The sequence below is a fragment of the Xiphophorus couchianus genome, chromosome 11 (genome assembly GCF_001444195.1).
Source record: "Xiphophorus couchianus chromosome 11, X_couchianus-1.0, whole genome shotgun sequence".
NCBI classification, from domain to species: domain Eukaryota; kingdom Metazoa; phylum Chordata; class Actinopteri; order Cyprinodontiformes; family Poeciliidae; genus Xiphophorus; species Xiphophorus couchianus.
The window spans coordinates 26,187,763-26,208,008 of NC_040238.1; the positions used below are offsets into that span (position 1 = coordinate 26,187,763).

The 20,246-nt window shown below is 39.1% G+C and overlaps 1 protein-coding gene across 1 annotated transcript in view; it reads right to left on the bottom strand.

The window, feature by feature from the left end:
* cxadr (CXADR Ig-like cell adhesion molecule) overlaps positions 1-20,246 on the bottom strand; it is a 47,051-nt gene that overhangs the window by 12,611 nt on the left and 14,194 nt on the right. The window contains exons 2-3 of the mRNA XM_028032104.1: positions 6,253-6,422; positions 104-308 (exon numbers count right to left, since the gene is read on the bottom strand). Coding sequence (XP_027887905.1) covers positions 104-308; positions 6,253-6,422 — 375 coding nt within the window. The remainder of the gene's footprint in view (positions 1-103; positions 309-6,252; positions 6,423-20,246) is intronic.

The window sequence follows — 20,246 nt, forward strand, 5'->3', positions numbered from 1 at the left end:
TGTTATGATTCCACCACATAGAAAAAAATGAAGAAAATGAGTACGACATTCCTGGCCATGATGAATGGTTGTGAACCTCTGGTGGTTTTTGTATTGTTCTCACCCATGACAATCAGCTGCATTTTCTTGCTGCTGATTCCAGGAGCCTTCTTAACTTTACACTGGTAGGTGCCCGTGTCTGTCGACTTCAGTCCGGTCAAGTTGATGGAGGCGTCGCCGCTCTTCGGGTCGGGTGTGTTGAAGTGGACTCTACCCTTCATGGGCTCGTAATAATCCTCGTACACCCGATCGCCCGAGTACAGAATCACCTGGATGCATGCAGAAAAAAAAAAATCTGCAATTAATGGCCGTAAGCTTTGTGTTCTGAGTTATGTTATCCCTCATTATTTATTTTACATTAAATTTAGAATTCCTCATTGCATTTTCTGAACTGTTTTAAAGGTTTGTTACAGTTTATTTTTCCCATGTTCCCACCAAGTTTTCTTTTATTTATTTTACATTTGCTGTTATGCTCCTACTTACACTGACTGAACAAATTAAAGTCGTGTTGTTTTTACATGTTTGACCAAGGTTGTGAAGATCTTAGTGTATTTAAGTGTGAAAAACTGGTGCAAATTTAGTACATACATGTCTATGTTTAAAAAAAGAAAACTTTTAAGTCAATTCAGTACTGTTTTCTTGTATCGGATCATATCGGACGATATTAAGTTATCCGTGTCAGAAGTGAAAAAAGTGGATCACGCACCCCTACTCATAATTTAGAAGAAAAAAAAAATCTGTCAATAAAAAAAAAAATAGGAGAGATCATGCATTTATGAATTAGAAGTCCTTTATTGCCATTGTGCAAGGAAGCACAACAAAATTTTTAATTTATGCAACAAATTCCTTGCTTATTACAGCAAACAAACACAAATCAAACAGACAGAGATTAACCTTAGAGTGGTCCTCAACCCAGCACTGTGTCATTATGTTCTTTCTCTGCTCAAGTAAAGTGAAGGTGGAACAAACAAAGCCACCACAGTGGAAAAAAAACCAACACCCGCAGAGTCAACAAAGCACACACACAGTCAGGTGGAGCTAATAAGAATCCTGCTACAGTGATGGTAGAGGAAGAAGACATGACCATCAAAATAAGGGGAAAGGAGAGCACATAATGAAAAGAATTCCCATTCTCTTTTCCAGACACCATCATATTCTTGCAAATCTCCATGGAGACGGTGATCAACAAGGTTTTCTGTGCCACTATCGACAGAACAGCAACACCCTTGAGTGAGGAGCATGAAGAAGCAGGATGATGAATCTATAATGGAAGTCTGAATCAAACAAGGACAGAAAACATTCCACTACATAAACACACAGTGAGACAAACAATGCTCCGGTAATAACTAGAACTTAAACACACACATACCCACATAATATATATAGATATATATTATGTGTGTGTGTGTGTGTGTAGAAACTCATTTGCAACAGAATCGGGAACAACAGCACTGCCTTTGTTTCCTCCACTTGGCAACTTCACACAGACAGACAAGCAGCACCTGCTGAATACAGGAACGCTGGCTGATGTTCACTACCCTGAGCTTCTTTCAGCACCATCAAACTAGCCGTGTGTGTGTGTGTGTGTGTGTGTTGTATGACTGAGATAAAGTGGAGAGTTTCCACGAATCTCTCTCCTTCACAACAACTCTGCGCTGCCTGTCCTCTCAGTAAGGAGATTACTGTATCACTCACTTCTCTTCCTTCTCAACTCTTTCAAACATAATTCAATTTCTCTTAAAGATCAGAATCTAAACTCTTATCAGGCCAGAGTTTATAACCTGCAGCTTCAGAAGGTAGGGTTTGTTTTAAGGAAGCAAAGAAAAGAGAACAACTAAAGTACCACAAGGCATGCTGGGTAGTATATGTGGTATTATAATCCATGGATGATCCAAAATGTTCTTTGCTGACTGAAAGATTAATTTTAATCAAGAGACACTTATTAAGCACATCCAATAAGAGACAATGTCCTGGAACTTCTTCTGTAGCTGGGAATCACTTTGCTAAGAAAAAAAGGGGGTTGCAGTGACATTAAATCTCAGAAATTATTTTGTACCAACATAGTAACTTCAATGTTCCTACACAGTTTCAGATCCAAAATTCCACACTTATCCACATTCAGGTTTATAGGGTTTTTTTCCTGGGGTTATTAAGAACACAAAATATCAACTTCTTATAATATTAATCAGGTTTATTCTCTTTAGGTTCCATCAAACATGATAGAAATTACGTAGCTTCTGATAGCCAGTGTCTACTTCAGAGCTGGTGATATTTGGACTAAAATTATTCCACTGCATTTCAAAATTTACAATTCTCAAGACTCAAAAGGACTCTTATGTAAAAACTACAACATCCTACATTAAATGCAAATAATCTAGAAGACACTTTTGTCAAACTAGAGCAGTGAATGTAGAACACGTTGACTTTATTATTTAAGGTTACATGTATTGCAGCAAAGTTGCTGTGTTTTGGTTTTTCAACCTCTGTCATCTGTCATGGAACCTGCAGGATTTGGAAATGTTGTTAGAAAACTCCACACCATTAACACAGTGACTGATGTTTACAGTTAGCAATGCTAGCCGTGCTAATGATTTTCTTTGTGCTTTTGAATTAATCAAAAGGCTGCAATTGCAAAATTGTACTTGTTTTTTTGGACGTCAGCAAAATGTCAACAAAGATTTGCACACCTTTATAATGGAAATGCATCTTAAAAATATTCTTAAATCCAAATAATCAAAAATTGGTATCGGAAGATCAAAGATTTACAAAAACGAGCATTTTTAAATCAATGCATCTTTCATTAAATAGAGTAGTTTAACTAAATCATTACTTTGCTCTGTATTCTGATACTGTTAATAGAAAACTGGTTTGATCCTTGTCTATGTAAAAAGAAATTATTTTTCATCTTCCTTTTCTTAAAACTATTGCAGAAATTTTGTTTTTAAGTTGAAATTTCCACTAGTGACAACTGCTTACTTGCTACAGCAACACTAGTTTCCAAAGTATCAGGCCAACAGCTCTTGGAATGAGCCTGACTCATCTTCAACCATTAAAGCAGGTAATTCTGTTAAAATTCCACATTGCTCTCAGGGGAGGAAAGCAGATCCCAGTAACTTTACTGGGACAGCAAACCCAGCAGGAATAACAGCTATGTGAGACAAGAGCACAAAAGAAAGGAAATGGAAACGCCCCAAGGTGAGTTGGATGAGGTCTACCTCCAGCTTAGCCCCTTCGTGAGCAAACAGATGGAAGCGCTTACACACGCAGACACCTCGAGCTCCTAAAACTGCACAGTAACCTTGAGAGTCTGGGGAAAAGGAATATGAAACGGGCCAATGAGAAGGCAAGCGAGCCAAGACAGGGTCAGGACGGCAGAGCAACACAGCCAGCGCCGCGCTCATAACCGGTGGCAACTGACTGCCGGTCAGCGCGATCCTTCCCTGTCAACTGACAACACGGCAGAGTGTTATTAGTTCAACCTTGGTTTCATCGCATACGCTTTAGGATGACATCACCGTCATGTGACGCATCTGCGACGAGAGTTAAAGGTGGAGGAGGTGCTTATTTGAGAGGCAAAGCAGAGAGCCGCGTTACCTGTGTACTGCAAACGCGCTCAAGGAGAGCAACGTTTCATTATCTCTCCCCCCCACTGAGGCTCTTCATTTGAATGAGTCAGGCTGCAAGCCTGGAAGTTCACATCTCTGCTACGAATTAGACTCAAGGTTAACAGATTAACTTCTATGGGGGAAAAAAAAAACACAGCGCCATAGGCATGCGCAAACAATGTCCTTTTCCCCCCTAAACTCCTAAAATCCTTCAACTCTTCCACTATTTCCCACCAGCAAACAAAAAACTCTGACTACGTTTCATAAATATAAGGCCTGGGTCAGTTCTTGGTACCAATATATGTGATTTTTTTTTTTTTAACAAGTCACCGTTTCAATAAAAACGCTAACATAGCATTCATACAATTTAAATTTATTCTATGGGATATAAGACAAAGTAATAAAGTATTGTCTTCAGTAGGGGTGCACTGATTGTAGTTTCCTACTGATTTTGACTTTATTTTTGTCATCCATGTTGGATTGTGAATCTTTCACCATTTCAATTCACTTCTGATTTTTGAGTCTATGATTTGATTCAAAAATCAATTTTCAATTCACAACAATTATTCATAGTGACTTCTGCTTTAATCTATAGGTGTACAAAGGATCCTGTGGATCTATCCCGGTCTGCTGTGTAAGGCAGAATGACTAATGGAGACGTCGAAGTGTCTTTTTCCACATTAATTCCATTTAAATGGAATCTGTGCTTAAATTACTCTTTCCCCGCATTCTCCAGTTTGCTTTTATGAAGCAGTCAAGTAGAGAGCACCACACATTTCTGCAGACAGAAATCCTTTGTGCACAACGACGTAGCAATTTTCATACATGAGGTTTTTAAGCCATTTGTTATCTTTGTAGTCATCTGGTGAAGAATCGTAAAAAAGATTATACATTTCCTCACTACATCAAATAAATGCATCTGAATGTTTCTCAAAAATATTCATGTCGCCTGTGGATACAAAAACCTAGAGGCGTGGACTGGAGTTTTAAATTTGACCCAATCACTACTGTTTGTCCGTAATGCAATGTGCCAGTTGGACGTTGTTAATCTTCTTTCTCAACAGCCAAGAGCCCAGACCCTCTGTACGAAGCAAAGTGTAGTGCAAAGGGCTGGTTTTTACCAGACTAGCTACATTGCAGGGACTATTGTGAACTACCCACGTGCAGACGTGACTTGGTGAGCGGGTGTGTCGGTGAAAGCTCTGTCATGGCAGTGAGAAAGGAGGCAGTGGCTGATTTTCATACCTTTATGGAGGAAGATAAGATCGGTGGATCAGATTGGTTAACTATTGTCCAATCTCCAAAATTAAGGAAATCTGAGCCGATTTATAGGCGCACCCTTACACTTCACACCTCCCTCGTTTTTCCTCGACTTAAAAAAACACAAATTAGGTAATATGTATATTTCTGGAAACTGCATCAGTCTGCATATCAAACTCAAAAGTAAAATAAATGTTCAAAAATACAATTAGAACAATGATTATGTTACATTATTTACACAGCAGACCTGGAAACCACGGCAACTTTACTCAAAGTTGCAATAACGTGAGAGTCTGATAGTGGGCCATGTGTAGCTGTCACCATGGTGGGAAACATTCAGGACAGACCCTCCCTTTAGCGAGTCCGCAGCCAGGCAGCGAGAAAAAAATGCAAATGACTGTTGTTTCCAGAATCACAGGCATCTCTCACTCCATCCGACAAAAGCACCACGAGTTAGCTCCAGCTCAACAGCCACAAAAAGATACTGATATATGAGATATTGTAGGCAAGCCCACATGTTGTAGCAAACTGCCCTGCTGAGTCCAGCCTGGATTTACTCGCCTTAATGTGAGCAAAGGTTCATAATGGTTCCTGAGCATCTGGGAGCCTCTGGCTATAAACTTTCACTCTCCTTTCATTGTCTGACACAGCAGCACATTGGCCTAATTCTACAGATCCCCGTCACATATACTAAAACAGCCACTTGGAATTAATGTGCCACTAATTGCGAAGAATTTAGTCCGTGCGTGACTATGTGTTGGTTAAAGGCTACTAGAACGTGTGGGAATCTAACAGGTCAAGGAGAACAAATGTGTTCCCCGAGAGATGTCGGAAATATTTAAATTCTCGGGAACATACGGCGTGTGAAACCAAAACGCATGAAACGATACTTGAAAACAATAAGCCTTAGTATCGTCGAGGGGAAAAAAAGAAGGTAAATCCTAACTGGAAAGGATCAGTTCAAATCAGAAACCAGTGAACAGAGGAGGATTTAGGTCTCTTTAGTTAGAGCGGAGCTTGTTGGGTCAGCAGACAGAGAGGGCTGCGTTATTAACAGAGGTACCTAATGACGATGTACTGACCCATTTCTGACTAACGAGAATTAAAGAATTTTGGAGGGAAAAACAGTCACTAAAGCCACAGGAGAAAGAGAGAAAGAAAAAGAAAACCTCAGCTATAGCTACACACAGTCTCCATGTCCTATAGGTATGTAATGGTTTAAACACAGTGAAGAACTTTTAAATAAATTGTGCTCTATTTTATTCAAGTAAGAAATGATGGCAGAAATATCAAGAATTACACCAAAGAAAAATAAAGAGCTCAAAATATAAAAAACATGGTCACATACCACTTGGTCGTTAATTTGGTTGTCGGAGGCCAGCAAACTCCATTCTATGTCCAGAGGTCCAGTGTCTGAGGAGCTCAGGGAGAACTGGCAGTCCAGCTTCACACTCTGCCCGCTGGCCTTCTCCAGAGGGGCCTTCGGACTAGATGTGATCTCTAAAGGTGAGACCAAGGCTGGACAGAGAGGGATAAAGAACGTCAAAGTCAAAGCTGTAACTTGTCTAGCAATAAACTTAGCAATATTTCACCTGAAACATGTGAAACCTGCTGGATACTCTCCTCTGCATGGGATGAATTTTGTATTTTACCATAGTAGGGTAGTAGTGATGGAGACTGCTTTACTCCATAAAACATTATATATCTCTGTATCATTGCAAACAGATGCCTTGTTGACATCAGCCTGATTTATTAATGCTACTAAAACACAGTTTATGAGCCCTTCATGGTCATAATCAGTGGATCACTGATCCACAGCACTGGGAAATAGGACTCAGAACTAACTTTTAGGGTAAGATTTATTCATTACTATTCAGAGTAAAAGAAGGACATTATTTAACAACGGAGTCGGAAATTGAGTTTACAGATTAAGGGTGTTTTCACGACTGATGGTCCGGTACAGTTCGATTGGGACCAAAAACTGCAACAGGCTACATTTTCTGCTGGTGAGGTTTGCTTTCAAACTGCATTGTGTCAAACAAACCGAACCCTTTGAGAAACCGCGCTTTAGTTTGGATTAATTATGGTTTCCCGTTCAGGAGTAGAAAGCACAGGAGAAGAAAAATCCTGTGCTGAAAATGAAAGAATTACAAAGTTTTCCCCATTATTAAAGTCTATGCCCCCAAACTTTATCTGATTTGTATAAATGATAGTCAAACTATTCATTTATAGTCAGAAGATTTGAGTTCCTCATTTTGATGCATACAAAAATAGATTTTTTTTGGAATTTAATCTGCAGATTAAGAGAAAATGATCAGGTTATCATCTCTGCCCAAGTAATAGGTACATATTCTCTATAATTATATCCACATGTTTTCAGAAAATAACTACGCAGTGAAAAAAAAACAGGGATAAATTATAACACGAAGAGAAACTGGTCCATTAAAAATGACAAGAAGCTGCTGATATTCTTCTCCACATACAAAATGGGTTAAAATATCTCGTTCTATAGGAGATTTCAGCTGTGACAGAAACGCAGCCCATAGAGAATAGAGCTGTCACACGCTGTCATAATGTGTTAAGATCCATTTGACAACCTCCCACATACTAATAAATAAATAGGGTCGGGGGGATTTCTTTAAGTACATATCTATAATAAAACCGTTCTGTTGATACGAAAAGCTCTATGTGTAATTAAAAAAAACATGGGATTTTCCTTTGGCTACATCAGCGTTACATTTAGGTGCTTCTCCACTGACGGAAAGAATCTACTGTCGTGTGAAAAGACAATCAGGGAAACAGGAAGAGGAAAATTTGTATTTCTTTATGGGAATTACATCAGTTACAGATGCTCTCAAAATGACAATATTATCATTTATTGCAATAATTTGTTGGACAATTTCTTGTCCAACAAATTTTTTTATTGCGTCAATAAATCGTCACAATTGTTTATGACAATTTGTGTGATGATGGTCTATGCTTTCATAAGAATGGCCAATGAAAAGCCATTCTTTTAATAAGCTCTTCATGTCTGCCTATGAAAAGCATGGTCATGCTATTCATAGGAAAACAAATGTCACATGGTTTACATTTTAAATATGTACTCTATAGAGATGCACGATCAAATATTAGTATCTGCATCAGATATTCTACATCGGGTATCGGTTATAATGTCCCGGATTCCTAAGAGCAGATCTAGTCAGTCCAATTCTATGCTTCATGCTCTGAGGAATGTAATGCTTTATTGTTTATTTTACATTATATTTAGAATTCTTCATTGCACTTTCTAAACCATTTGAAAGAAAGTTTGCTGCAGTTTATTTTTACATGTTTGACCAAGATTGTCAATCTATTTTTTTCTGCCGGTTTCCTTTTCTTACATTGGCTCTTACCAAGCTTATGAAGTTATTGGTGTATTACAGTGTGCTTTACTGGTGGAGAGTTATCAAATGAATTTGCAATTCAGATCATTTATGTCTGTGTTGTTTAAAAAATACATGTTTTAAGTCAATTCAGCGTCGATTTTCTGTATTGAATTGATAAGGGTTAACACCAAACCTCTGTATCGTGTCGGAAGTGAAAAATGTGGATTAGTACTCCTTTTTTTTTTTACCACAACCCTAAACTGCAAGTCAATCCATCATTTCTTGATGAAGAAGCTGAAAGGATAAGGATCATTCGACTGATGAAAATTTGGGCTCACAGGAAACAGAGTAGCAGATTTATCTCCATTTGCTCCATTTCAACTTCTGAACCGTACCCACCCTCTGAGCATTGACACACAACTAAATGAGATGCACAACATGAAGCAATCCCAGCCACATCCACTAAAGCTGAATTTCAGAGCCTGTAAGCGTGTGACACGGTGGTTTCATTTTCCGACTGCCGGAGCTGCAGCTGGTCGTTTGAGCCCACAGATTCTGACAGACGCCCTTGACTGGGGAGTGATCCATCGCCTTCAGCGGGGGCTAGGGAATGGAGGAGTAAAATGGAGAAGAAAAAAAACAGATATGTGTCTATCAATGTCAAAACGGATATTCAGCTTGTCATCCGCATGAAGGAAAGCTGTGTCAATTCATCACGCGCTACGAGGAGCTGGGGCGTTATTCACAGTTGCTTTGAAAGCGGAGAAGATTGTATTGTGAGGGAAGAAGAAGAACGCGTTCAGCTGGAACAGTTGACTATAGTGATTGATTTCTGGCAGGTAATAAAGGGCACAGTCTGATGTATCTGTTAAATCTATGACATCCTGGGTTCATAAACTATTTGTCTAGGTTGCAGCTCAGCTTCATTCAGAAACTAAAAACTGAAAAAATCTGCAGCCTTGGGCCCTCGCACATCAAAAATCACGTTTTGGTAACTTACAAGCTTTGGTAACTACATTACCTTGTAAAAGTATCCATGTCCCTTTTTTAAAAAATTAAATTACATGTGAGAGACCAACACAAAGTACCGTAGAAGATGAAGCAAGCTTTGTAGAATCACTGTCACTGTAATTACTCTTAGGGTGATTACCTGCTCCACATTTATGCATACAGGAGAAAAATTTTACCGCTTTTTCTTAGCTAAAAAATAGCTAAACTTCAGTCAGATTGGATGGAGAGTGCCTCAGTCACTGATTCCTAATCGGATTAAGGTCTGGACTTTAACTAGGCCATTAAAGCACATGAATATGCTTTAATCTAAACATTTCCACTGTAGCTTGGGCTGTATGTTTAGAATGTCTTACTCTCTGTTCAATTACATTGAATCCTGCCTCATACCTTGTGATTTTACTTAGCCATATGTTCTTAAGGTTTTTATTGCAGTAGTTTCTTCCCCAGCAGAGTGGCTGGATGATTTCTTCAGTCTTTTTCTTGATAGAAACCTTTTCCATTTTGTTCTTGCTACACTGGCTTGAGGAGCAAAGCAGTGTGCTAAATTTGACTCAAAGATGAGCATGGCAAATAAAACTTCAATAAGTCATTTTAGCATAATGCTATCTATCTCCTCATTAGTACAGTGGTGAGTATCCCCGCCTGTCACGCGGGAGACCGGGGTTCGATTCCCCGAGTGAAGTTAGTTTCAGGTCCCTCTTGAAAATGAGATCTAGATCTCAACGGGGTTTACCTGATTAAATAAAGGAATATTACTAATATTATAATGTACAACAATGATTGAAAAACAATCTTAAGTCTAGCGACTTAAGAAATTAGTTAAACATTTATTATTATAAAATGTGCGATATTAATTTCTTTAACAGGTGGACAATTAATAATTGGATGGATTATTGGATTTATTTCCCCCCAAAAATGCTACTGAAGTTTATTCCAGCATTCACACACAAGTACACATGTAAAGAAAATGTTAAAAAAAAAAAATATGAGTGGAACATAAAAAAATCTGAATTAATTCCAAGAAAGTTTGTATTCTGCCATCTTTAATAACCAACAACAATAACAAAGCAATCATAGAAATCCAAACCAAAATTTTTTTGTTTTTAATCATCTAATCTACCACTGAGATCTTCTGGTAAAAAAAACAAAAGCCATAATCAAACCTGTTGACATGCAAACAGAAAGTAGTTCAGGGTGTTAATCAGTAACTATCAGCAGCACTTTCTCTGTACAGTGTGTGAACCCTGCAGGATGTTCCTCAGAGGCATCAATGATAAATGAAGTATGCAGCGGTGTGAGGCTGCTACATGTAATCATTAGTTTATTTAGGGTGAAAGCGATCATTATTTAGAGTAATGGCACAAGGGCAAAAGTAAACTGGCCTTCTAGCTTTAAGTGAATATAATGGATTGATAAGGGAGGCCATCATCTTAGTCCAAGGAAAACAAGGAAATTAAATGAAAAATGGATTGCTGGTAAACGCAGCCATGCACGCAAAGCAGGCACTCATTTATTTCCGTGAGCCTAGTGTCTGTAGTTAAATTAAGATGCATGCCAGTGTGTGTATTTGCGCGTCTTTAGTCTGCAGAGCAGGAGCAGGGCGGTGAGGTTGCAGGGCAGCGGGGGCGGAGCCGTGTAGCCTAATTAAAAAGTTTGTTATAATAACTAATCCCGTCTGGCTGGGTTGCTGCGAGTCGCCCACTGCCTCCAATCTCCATCCTACCGTGACACAGCACACCCAGCGCGATTACTGGGAGATCTGGAGTAAGCTCGAGGAATTCGGGGTCAGGGGGTGTCAGCATTGCTCCAGTCTGCGCTCACTCAATCAGTGGCCTCTTCATCCCCTTCCTGCCAGTCCTCCTCCTCTTTAACACAATCGTGATTGTGGAAGTGCGAGAGTCCCCTGGCCTCCGACTCTCCGCGGGCCTGCTGATTGTAACCCCGCCACCCAACCCATCCACCTTTTTGTCGGCATACAATGGGGCGAGAAGCCTGTCTCCTGGCAACCGATCCCTTGGAGAAGGTTGCTGTGGTGCTCAAGGGGCGGCGTGACGCAGGGAGGGAAAGACAGAGACAGGCGGCGAAGGAGTTGAGGAGCAACAGAGAGAAGTTAAGTAGGAGAACTGATGAAAAGGCTCTGCAAGCGAACGTTATGTGTGTCACACACACATACGGTGTGTGTGACGATACCAAATGTTGATGGACAATAAGTTGCTCCAGAAATTTTTCCCATAAGTTATAATACTGTCATTATAAGAATATAAGAATAATTACGGTATATTAGTGCAAGTACACTCTCAAAGATATAAAAAATCTTTTTCATTTCTAAAAAAACATTTAACAGTGAAAGTGGAAAACATTTTAAATATCCAAAATAAATTAACAAAACAACCGAAACAGAATATGAAGTCCCTGTGACCAAAAATTGAAACGATCGTACTTATTTTAATTCATCATGCGATTAATTGATTTATAGTTTGTTGAGAAAGCACACAGTTACTTTTGTTTAACAGTTCCACATTGGTATGAGTAATGTGGTTATTATTGCACAATATCAACATCAATATTTTCTACAAATTTGCTGTTTTAATATACTTCTAAACATCCCCCAGTCAGCTTGTTTTTACAGAGAAGTTTTGATTCCATGTGCAGATCGTAGCTCCGGTTGAGTCACAGCTGCTTTCCAGAGGTAATGATGAAAACCTACAGATGAGACAAGATGCTGAGATAACTGGCCTGCATTTCTCATCTGTCTTTCAGTACTTGAAAGTAGCTCAGTTTTTCCACTGATGTGTACACGAATTCCAAAGGTCGATTTCATCAGATGCAGATGAAGCCTGGAGTTTACAGACAGCGAATAAAAATACCTTTTCTTCCCCCTCACTGTCTGAAGATAAATCAGATCAAGTTTCTCTTGCTTTAGGTCAGTTGGAATTACCAATATTATTTCTATTAGCTAAATACCACAATAATGAGAGAGAGAATATGTCAGATTTTTTTGCTAATGTTTTCAAAATCAGAAGATTACATACATTTCCTCAGTATTTGATAGCATTACAGATTCTCTCTAGGAATGAGATCAGAATTTCAGAACACCAAAACATTGACTTTGTTGTCCTTAGACAACTTTGGCTGTATGCTTAGGGTCATCGTCCCACTGGAAGACCCATCTGAGCCCAAGCTTCAACTTCCTGGCTGATGTCATTAGATGTTCTTTCCTCATAATCCGATCTATTTTATCAAGTCCATCAGTTCCTCATGCGGCAAAACAGCCCAGGAACATGATACTGTAATTCCCATACTTCATGGTTTGGATGGTATAAGAATCCCAGTTTTTCCTCCAAATGTAGCAATGCCGGTCGTTACGACCAAACAGTTCCACTTTAGTTTCATTACACATCTCTGACATGTCTCCAAAAGTGAAGGATTTTGTCATTGTGTGCATTTTTAAACTGCAATTTTGCTATTTTTTGTTTGTTTTTGAGTCATGACTTCCTCTTCACTGAGTGACCTTTCAGCCCATGTTTATACAGAACACACTCTGTGTGGACAGTGACACTATCATTTTTGTTTCCTCCAGTATCTTCACAAGGTCTTTGGCTTCTGTTACATTATATATACGTATATATATTTTGTTATTCAACATATGTAAATTTCTGGTTTCAACCATCAGTTTTAACTTTAAATGTTCCACAGACAAAGCAAAGTCATGTGCTTCAAGGAGCGGCTTCAGCTTGTACTATTAATAAGCCTTACAGTTTGACAAGCCGACCTTTGTTAACCCAACGCCCAAGACCCTCAAAGCCCTGGCAGAGACCATGGTGGATGATAAGCTTCTCCTGAAGCTCAGAAAACCAACTCTTACCACCAGGAGATAAAGCCAGCAGCTATTTCAGGCTCACAAGGCAACAACAGTGACAGAAGAAGCTTGGCTAAGTGAAAGAGGTGAATTACACTGCGCTGGGATTTACTTCTATTTACCTTCTTCATGCTTTGCATCGCCTTAATCCTGTTAAAACTACGCATTTGGTCTACAGCGTGCTTCAGAGCCTCTGACAGCTTTAGTTCACAATCAGTCAACTTTGAAGTATTGCAGCCAATCAGCTGAAAATAGGGAAATGTATTATGACTGTAATGGAGGAGATGGTTCCAAGTAAAGAGATAGGCACACATTGAGGGCCATCTTTTATTTATTACCCAGCGAGAGCAATATTCTTTTTAGGGTCTCCAACAGTTTCACCAATTCAAATCTAAGACATTTCAGGACCGTTTTTAAGACAATTATGGTTGAAATTTAAGGCCTGCATCGCAACAAATGTATATATTTTAAGTTTGTGTCTCGCCAAATGTTCTTAGATCAGTGCTGATAGTGTCAGTGCCAAATAAGCAAAAACGTTACATTTCTGTTTGTGACTTTTGGCAGCAGCTTTTTGCTTCTCATACTCTCTACACCCTTAACACATGTAGCGTTGTATGGGTGGGCAAAAGACGTGAGCCTATTGCGAAGACGAACATTGCCCAGTCAACTGACAACAAATTTTCATTGCCCCATGACGGACACAAAAAAGCTGGCCTGCTAGCTAGTGCAATTGACAGTAAATTTGCACTTATCCACAATGGACCCAAAAAGCTAGCTTGCTAGCTGATTTGATAGGAAGGGGACATTAGCTGCTAGTTACAGTTAGCTGCAACCACTTCAAGTCACTGAACGTAATGATGTTGGCATAAGACTCAAACATTTGCATGACAAAAAAGTTCAGAGAAAAAAAGATACATAGAATGTAAGCGACTAGGTAGTCCCATCATGACAAAATTCAAATGTAACAAGTGTTTAACGTATTTAAGGCCAAACTATATTTTTAAAAGTTAATTTAGATCATTTTAAGGTATGTGTGAACCCCCTGTCTTGAGTCTGTAAAACACAAATCTTGAAAAATAAAGTGCAGAGGAGAAACAAAAACTAAGTTGAAACAAAAACCACAGTGACAGAGTTTTGGATGAGCGACTCACATTTTTCTGGATCTGCAGCAATGTTGGAATGAACATTAGTGATTTATTACAGTAACTCTGCAGTTCGTGGGGCTGTGGAACGAGCAAATAACCCAGCACAGCCAAACTCCAAATCAAACCTGGGCGAGCCAATCCCTCTCACCAATGCTGAGGCACATCAATTATTTCTGGCAGAACAAAGACTATCTCCTTAACTCCATTGCCGGTGTGAACGAACGCTCTGAACGGCAGCCACGGTGCTCCCGCTGGAACCGTTCAATTTGAAGCGGGGTGGGTGCCCAGAGAGGGAGCTTGGCTGCCGTTTATTTAATGTAGCAGAGAGCTGGGACTGTTGAACCATACTGATTGTGTTATAATGCAGCCTGAAAGCTCCACTTGCCACACAGAGCAGCCATCAATCCCCCAGTGCCGAGGACCTAAAGGCTGTTTTGACATAATTGAACATTAAATGATGGCGGGAATGATGAATGACTGGCACTTTACACCGTTGCCTGAGTGTTTGACAGCTTTTAGTGCAGCCCCCCGGAGGATGTGGTTATTGCATGTCTGCAACATCCAATTTGAATTCGTAAACATCAATTCTAGCAGTAAAGCTAATGTCATTGCTTAAAGGCTAATGAAATGCCTTGCTTACCAGAAAACCCTTCTACTCGGGTAGAAAGAAAACCTCTATGAGATAAATTTTAGTTCATCTGGAATCCTGCCATACCAGTAGAAAAAAATCTAAAGCCATTAAACAACTGTGGGAATACAGAGAAGGAAGTAGAGGCAGAGGGAAGCTCAGTTATTTCATAATGAGTGATTCAGTTTTAATTACTGACCTCAGAGCTGACACGCCAAGCTACATTAAAAAAGTACAGCAAAATTTAATCAGTTATGGATTGCTTTAAAGATTCACAAACCAATACAAGTTAAAGACATATGTCCAGGGTGTACGTTTCATGCTTCTTTAGGCATGAGTACATGAGGGAAGGATCCTGAAATCCCACACTAAGTCTTGGGTACGATTAACCAAATTTTAGGTCCAAACTAACAAGAAATGATAAATACTTTAATTGGTATGTTGATTTCATCTTAGCTTTTACTATTCATTTTCTTTGTTGATTAAATTACTGTGAAGGGTAGAGGGCTGACTTATTGTAGCACAGGGTGGACATAGTGTAGCCTAAACACTCTGGCAGGCTTTAAAGTTGTAATCCTGACCAGAACTGAGAATGATGGGGGAAAACTTTCAGCTTCTGAAAGAGGAAATATTTTAACCAGCTGTTTAAAGATATCCGTTTTCATGTTGTGTTCTGGATTCTGAGTAATTAGAGAAAAACAAATACAAGTCACAGGAACTTATAGAACTGTGGGGGAAAAGTGACTTAGTCCAGGAAATACTGTAAATGGTGGCCTTGGATTTGCTTTGCAAACACCAACCAACCGTGCGTGTGGCATTGAGCAAAGATATTTCAGCTTCCTGAGATGGATTTTCTTTAGCAGATATGTTTTATGACAAAATAGAATCATGTGTGCCATCACAAATGATGGCACAAATCATTTTTGTGTCTCGATGACCCACACGGACGCAGAATATTATTCACTATTGACTTTTTTCTTTTGAGAACCATAACAGGGGCTCATTCTTGAAAACAGAACCTTGTTGGATCTATTTTAAAACAAATGAGTGCATTTTGTTTTTTATCATTACCTAAATGGTCCAGATATTTATATTTTGAAACACCCAAGATTTGTTTGCTAAAGTGGTGGTCAATTAGCTCCTACTCTTATTATTTTATTGGCAAAAACTACATTCTAAAGTAATGAAGTGACATTTTTTCAAAAAAACAGACCTGCAAGTCAGAACCATCCAATAACCTACAAGCATTATTATAGTATAATTTTTACTAACAGCCAGCTTTGGCACAGGCCTATGGTTGTCTTTAATGGATAATTAGTGTTCAAAATTAAGACAATATATTCATCAGGAAAATGGAAATAAAACAATGATATTTATTTTGTCAGTAAAACACCACTACACCCAAACTCTGCCAGGTTTTGACGAATCCCTTTCTCACCACTGTCCCCACCACCATCCCTAAAACGAACACAAAGCTTCTCTAAAGCCGTTTTAACAGTTTGATAACAATTCTACATCTCAAATGTGAGCTAACTTAAGCACATTACCATAAAAAGCTCCTTTCCTCCAGGAATCCGCTGAAGCCAATGGACAGAGCTGGTGACAATGCGAGGGCTGGCTCTGCCACAGAGCTGATAGGCAAGGCGCCAGAGCTGCTAGCAGCTCCCAGATAACACGCTGATATCATCCTCAGGGGAAACAATGCTAAATGTGCCAATATTATCATAGGAGGGGGAAATAATTAAAACAGGACAAACTGTACATACTGAATATGAGGTGTGTGAGAGAGACAGCAGAATGTCATGTTTCTAAAAATGTCAATGAAGATGTCACACAGAAACGGTTTTGGTCATGCTAAAATTGCTGGAATTGGAAACAAAAAACAGGCACGAAATGCTAAAGCTGAATGAAAGGCTGGAGAAATGGTGCAAATGAGACAGCAAGTGATTTGTTTGTGATCTTAAAAGTAGAGATGCACCAATCCGATGTTAATATCTTTATAGGTCCCAATACTGAAAAAAAAATTCTACATCAGGTACCAGTGAGAATGTGCCCGATTCATAACGGCAGATATATTTAGTACAATTTTATTTTTTTCTTTATTATTGTGATTGATGTCATGCTTTACAGTTTCTGAACTGTAATTAAAGACTGAACTACTTAAAGTTGTGCTGTTTTTACACGTTTGACCAAGCTTGTGAAGATATTGGGGTATTTAAGTGTGCTGTACTGGTGCAGAGTAAGCAAATAATTGTTTTTATTTAGCACACTTATCACTTATGTCTGTCTTAAAGGAAAAACGTAAAGTTTCAAGTCAATTCAGCACTTTTTTTCAGGATCGGATCTTATCGGCCGATAAACCTCAGATATCTGTATTGTAAATAAGTAAAAAATAATATCTAAATAGTCATGTTTTGAAAAAACAACCATTAAGCATGAATTAGAAATACTTTTCATTAAGCCCACATTTATGTTTTAAAATGATTTTTTATTGGTCTGATGTAATATTTTTATTTTTTCATTCGCTGTAAGCAGAAAATCGCATTCATTAACAGAAACAAAGGCTTCAAAACATCAGTGAGTGTTTCGCTTAGTGAAATAAATAAACTTTTCAATAATAATAATCTAATGTATTGAATATGGCTGTAAAACAACTTGAATATTTCTGAAACTAACCAATCTGCAGCCATGAAAGTGGAGAAAGTAGAATAAAAAGGGGCTAAAACCCTTCAACCCAAACCGTTCATACTGTTGCCCTTTCATTAAATACCACACAGGGATTTAGTGAGCCTGTTAAACAAACAATGTCTAATAAATGCAGGTATTTGTCATGTGAGCTTCCAGCAGTTTACTGTGAAGTAAAGAAGAAATGGAAACCACATGTCTCAGTGGGGTATAACAATGGGGCGTCTCTGTTGCAACAAGGCAGCAATGTTGAAGCCTCGTCTATCTCCCTCCACCCCAAACCAACCAACCCCTAAAACAAATAAAGCATCTGGATACAACCCAGACTCCCATCAGCGCCCCAGCCTTTATGTGGGCAGAAAGCCAACCGTGATTCGGAGGCAACTTCACTGATCAAACACTGAAACGCACCGTAGCTACTTCATTCACACTCCTGGGTGTGTGGAATCCTGAAAGACTATTCTGAAAATGGTCAACAATTAGGCACAAATATCATAGTAGAAGTTTTCTCCTTAAATAAGAGACTATAAATTAATGACTATTCTAGTTGGGAGAGCAAGTTCATCTTTTCAATTTGGTAAGGCTTAAATATTTGACTGAAGTGTGTGTCCTGAAAGCTGAGAGAATGAACAGACTCTGCTCTGACTTGCTTTTCTCTGCGATAAGAAAATACTTCCTCATACCAGCTGAAACCAATCGCAGAACTTTTCTGCCAGGCTGATCTGCTCAACCGAAAGCGCTTATTTAGCTGCAAACATGCCCGAGATATCACCGAGACATGATGACTGAGGGTTCACCGCCGGACCACTAAAAGGATTAAGCTGCCAGTTGATCCTGCAGATGCAGCGCAGATTCAAGTGAATACTGGGCAGAAAGGGCTCCAGCTGAATTCCTGGGTTCCTCCCTTGTGCTTCCAGGCATCTATTCTCTGACCATTACTAATGCCGCCGCATGACCACATTCCCTTCCACATTGTTTCCTCCACTAAATCAGAAAAGAAAACGTTTTCTAAAAACCACAAACATCCCGGTATTTCTATTCAGCAACACTCGTATCCTGCATCATTGGTTAATAAGTAATGGGTCATTTCTCACACTTATTGTTTTTGACTATTGTGCTCTGTTTGAATAACAGTTCTTCAAGCCTTTTCTAACATTGCACACTACAAAATAAGTACAAAAATGTATGCTTTGTGGTAATATTGTATAGGGCCAATATCGATATCGGTCTGATTTTGCTGGTTGATAAATTGTTTTTATGAAGTTTATTTATGTGTTGGGTTGAGATAGTTACAGCCCAGACCTAAATCCAAAACTTAAAACTTGATCTTTCCAGAGATTCTCCATTTAATCTGACTTTGCTGGAGCTTCATTACACACTCTGTTGTGTTGATACATCAAAATATCCCAGTAAAAAACATTAAATTGGAATTTGCAAAAATGTAGAAACATTCAAAAGGTTTTCATACCTTTGCAAGGCCTATACGTTTCATACCTATACGTTTCATTCACAACTTTCCTTAAAGCTATTTATCTTAATGAAGTGGTAAAGTGATTTGAAGAACTTAACTTGAAAAGGTCAACTCTATTAAGACATTACCAATGCTTATGCTACATTTGCATAGTAACCCACTTTCCAAGTATGGCTATCGGCCAAACTGGCCAGCAAGCAGACAATGACTCTGCTTTGCTCATGCCATTTTCTCTAGGTTCCAAGCTAAAATTAGACTCTCTGCCCTTAAGGACATTGCATAATGGCAGACCTCTGGTCACTGGAGGAATAAAGTCCTCTATATGTTTTACTCCCAGAGCGTGCCATCAATAGTTGCCAACCAGTCAAACATTGAGCATTTCATCAAACAAAATGTGGTCGAATTTTGCCTCGGGACTCCAGCAAAACTGAAACGTTGCCAAAACACTTTGGAATAACCGCTGAAGAGTCAATATCTTTTCAAATGCATTTAAAAAAAAAATTAAATCAAGAGCAGTCAGAGGAGTCCGAATGAGGAGTTTGTGGAAGAGTAACAACACAGAGCATGCCGTCCTGTCCTCCCAGACTCTACAGCAGGACATCAAGATAAGGCTGTTGTTAGAAGATAACAGCATGGGTAATCCTTCTCCTCCTTTCTTTGTAAACCGAGCCGGGGCTGGAACAGGCCAGATACTGTATTTATTTTCAAGGCTGCAGTTTCTTCTTCTCTCAAAGCTTGGCGAATCCAGGTGGAGTAAAACGCATCTCTGCGGCGAAGCTCCGTGGAAAAGCAACAGGGCAAAGCTTGTCAGTTGTTGTTACAGCTTAACCGAGACTGCTGGAGTTTTTTTATTCACGCCTCGGCAGGAGGAGGGAGCTCCAAACAGCCGGGCTTGTCGACATCCAACTCTGACAAGACGCAATTGGGAATGTTAAAAATAACTCCTCTGCATGAGCAGAGTCATCCTGCACGATGGTGATGCCACAATTTGTGACCTGACTAAACCAGCAGGGATTTTTTTTTTCCTCCCCCTGACATGTTTTCAAACTTTTCATGAGAGAAGGCAATTTTTGTTTCAGTTTTCTGCGCGGATTGCCACAAACAGTTAACAAATGTTTCTTCAAAAAAAAAAAAAAAAGTTACCACAATGCAACTCTGGATTCCAGTATCTGAAAAAC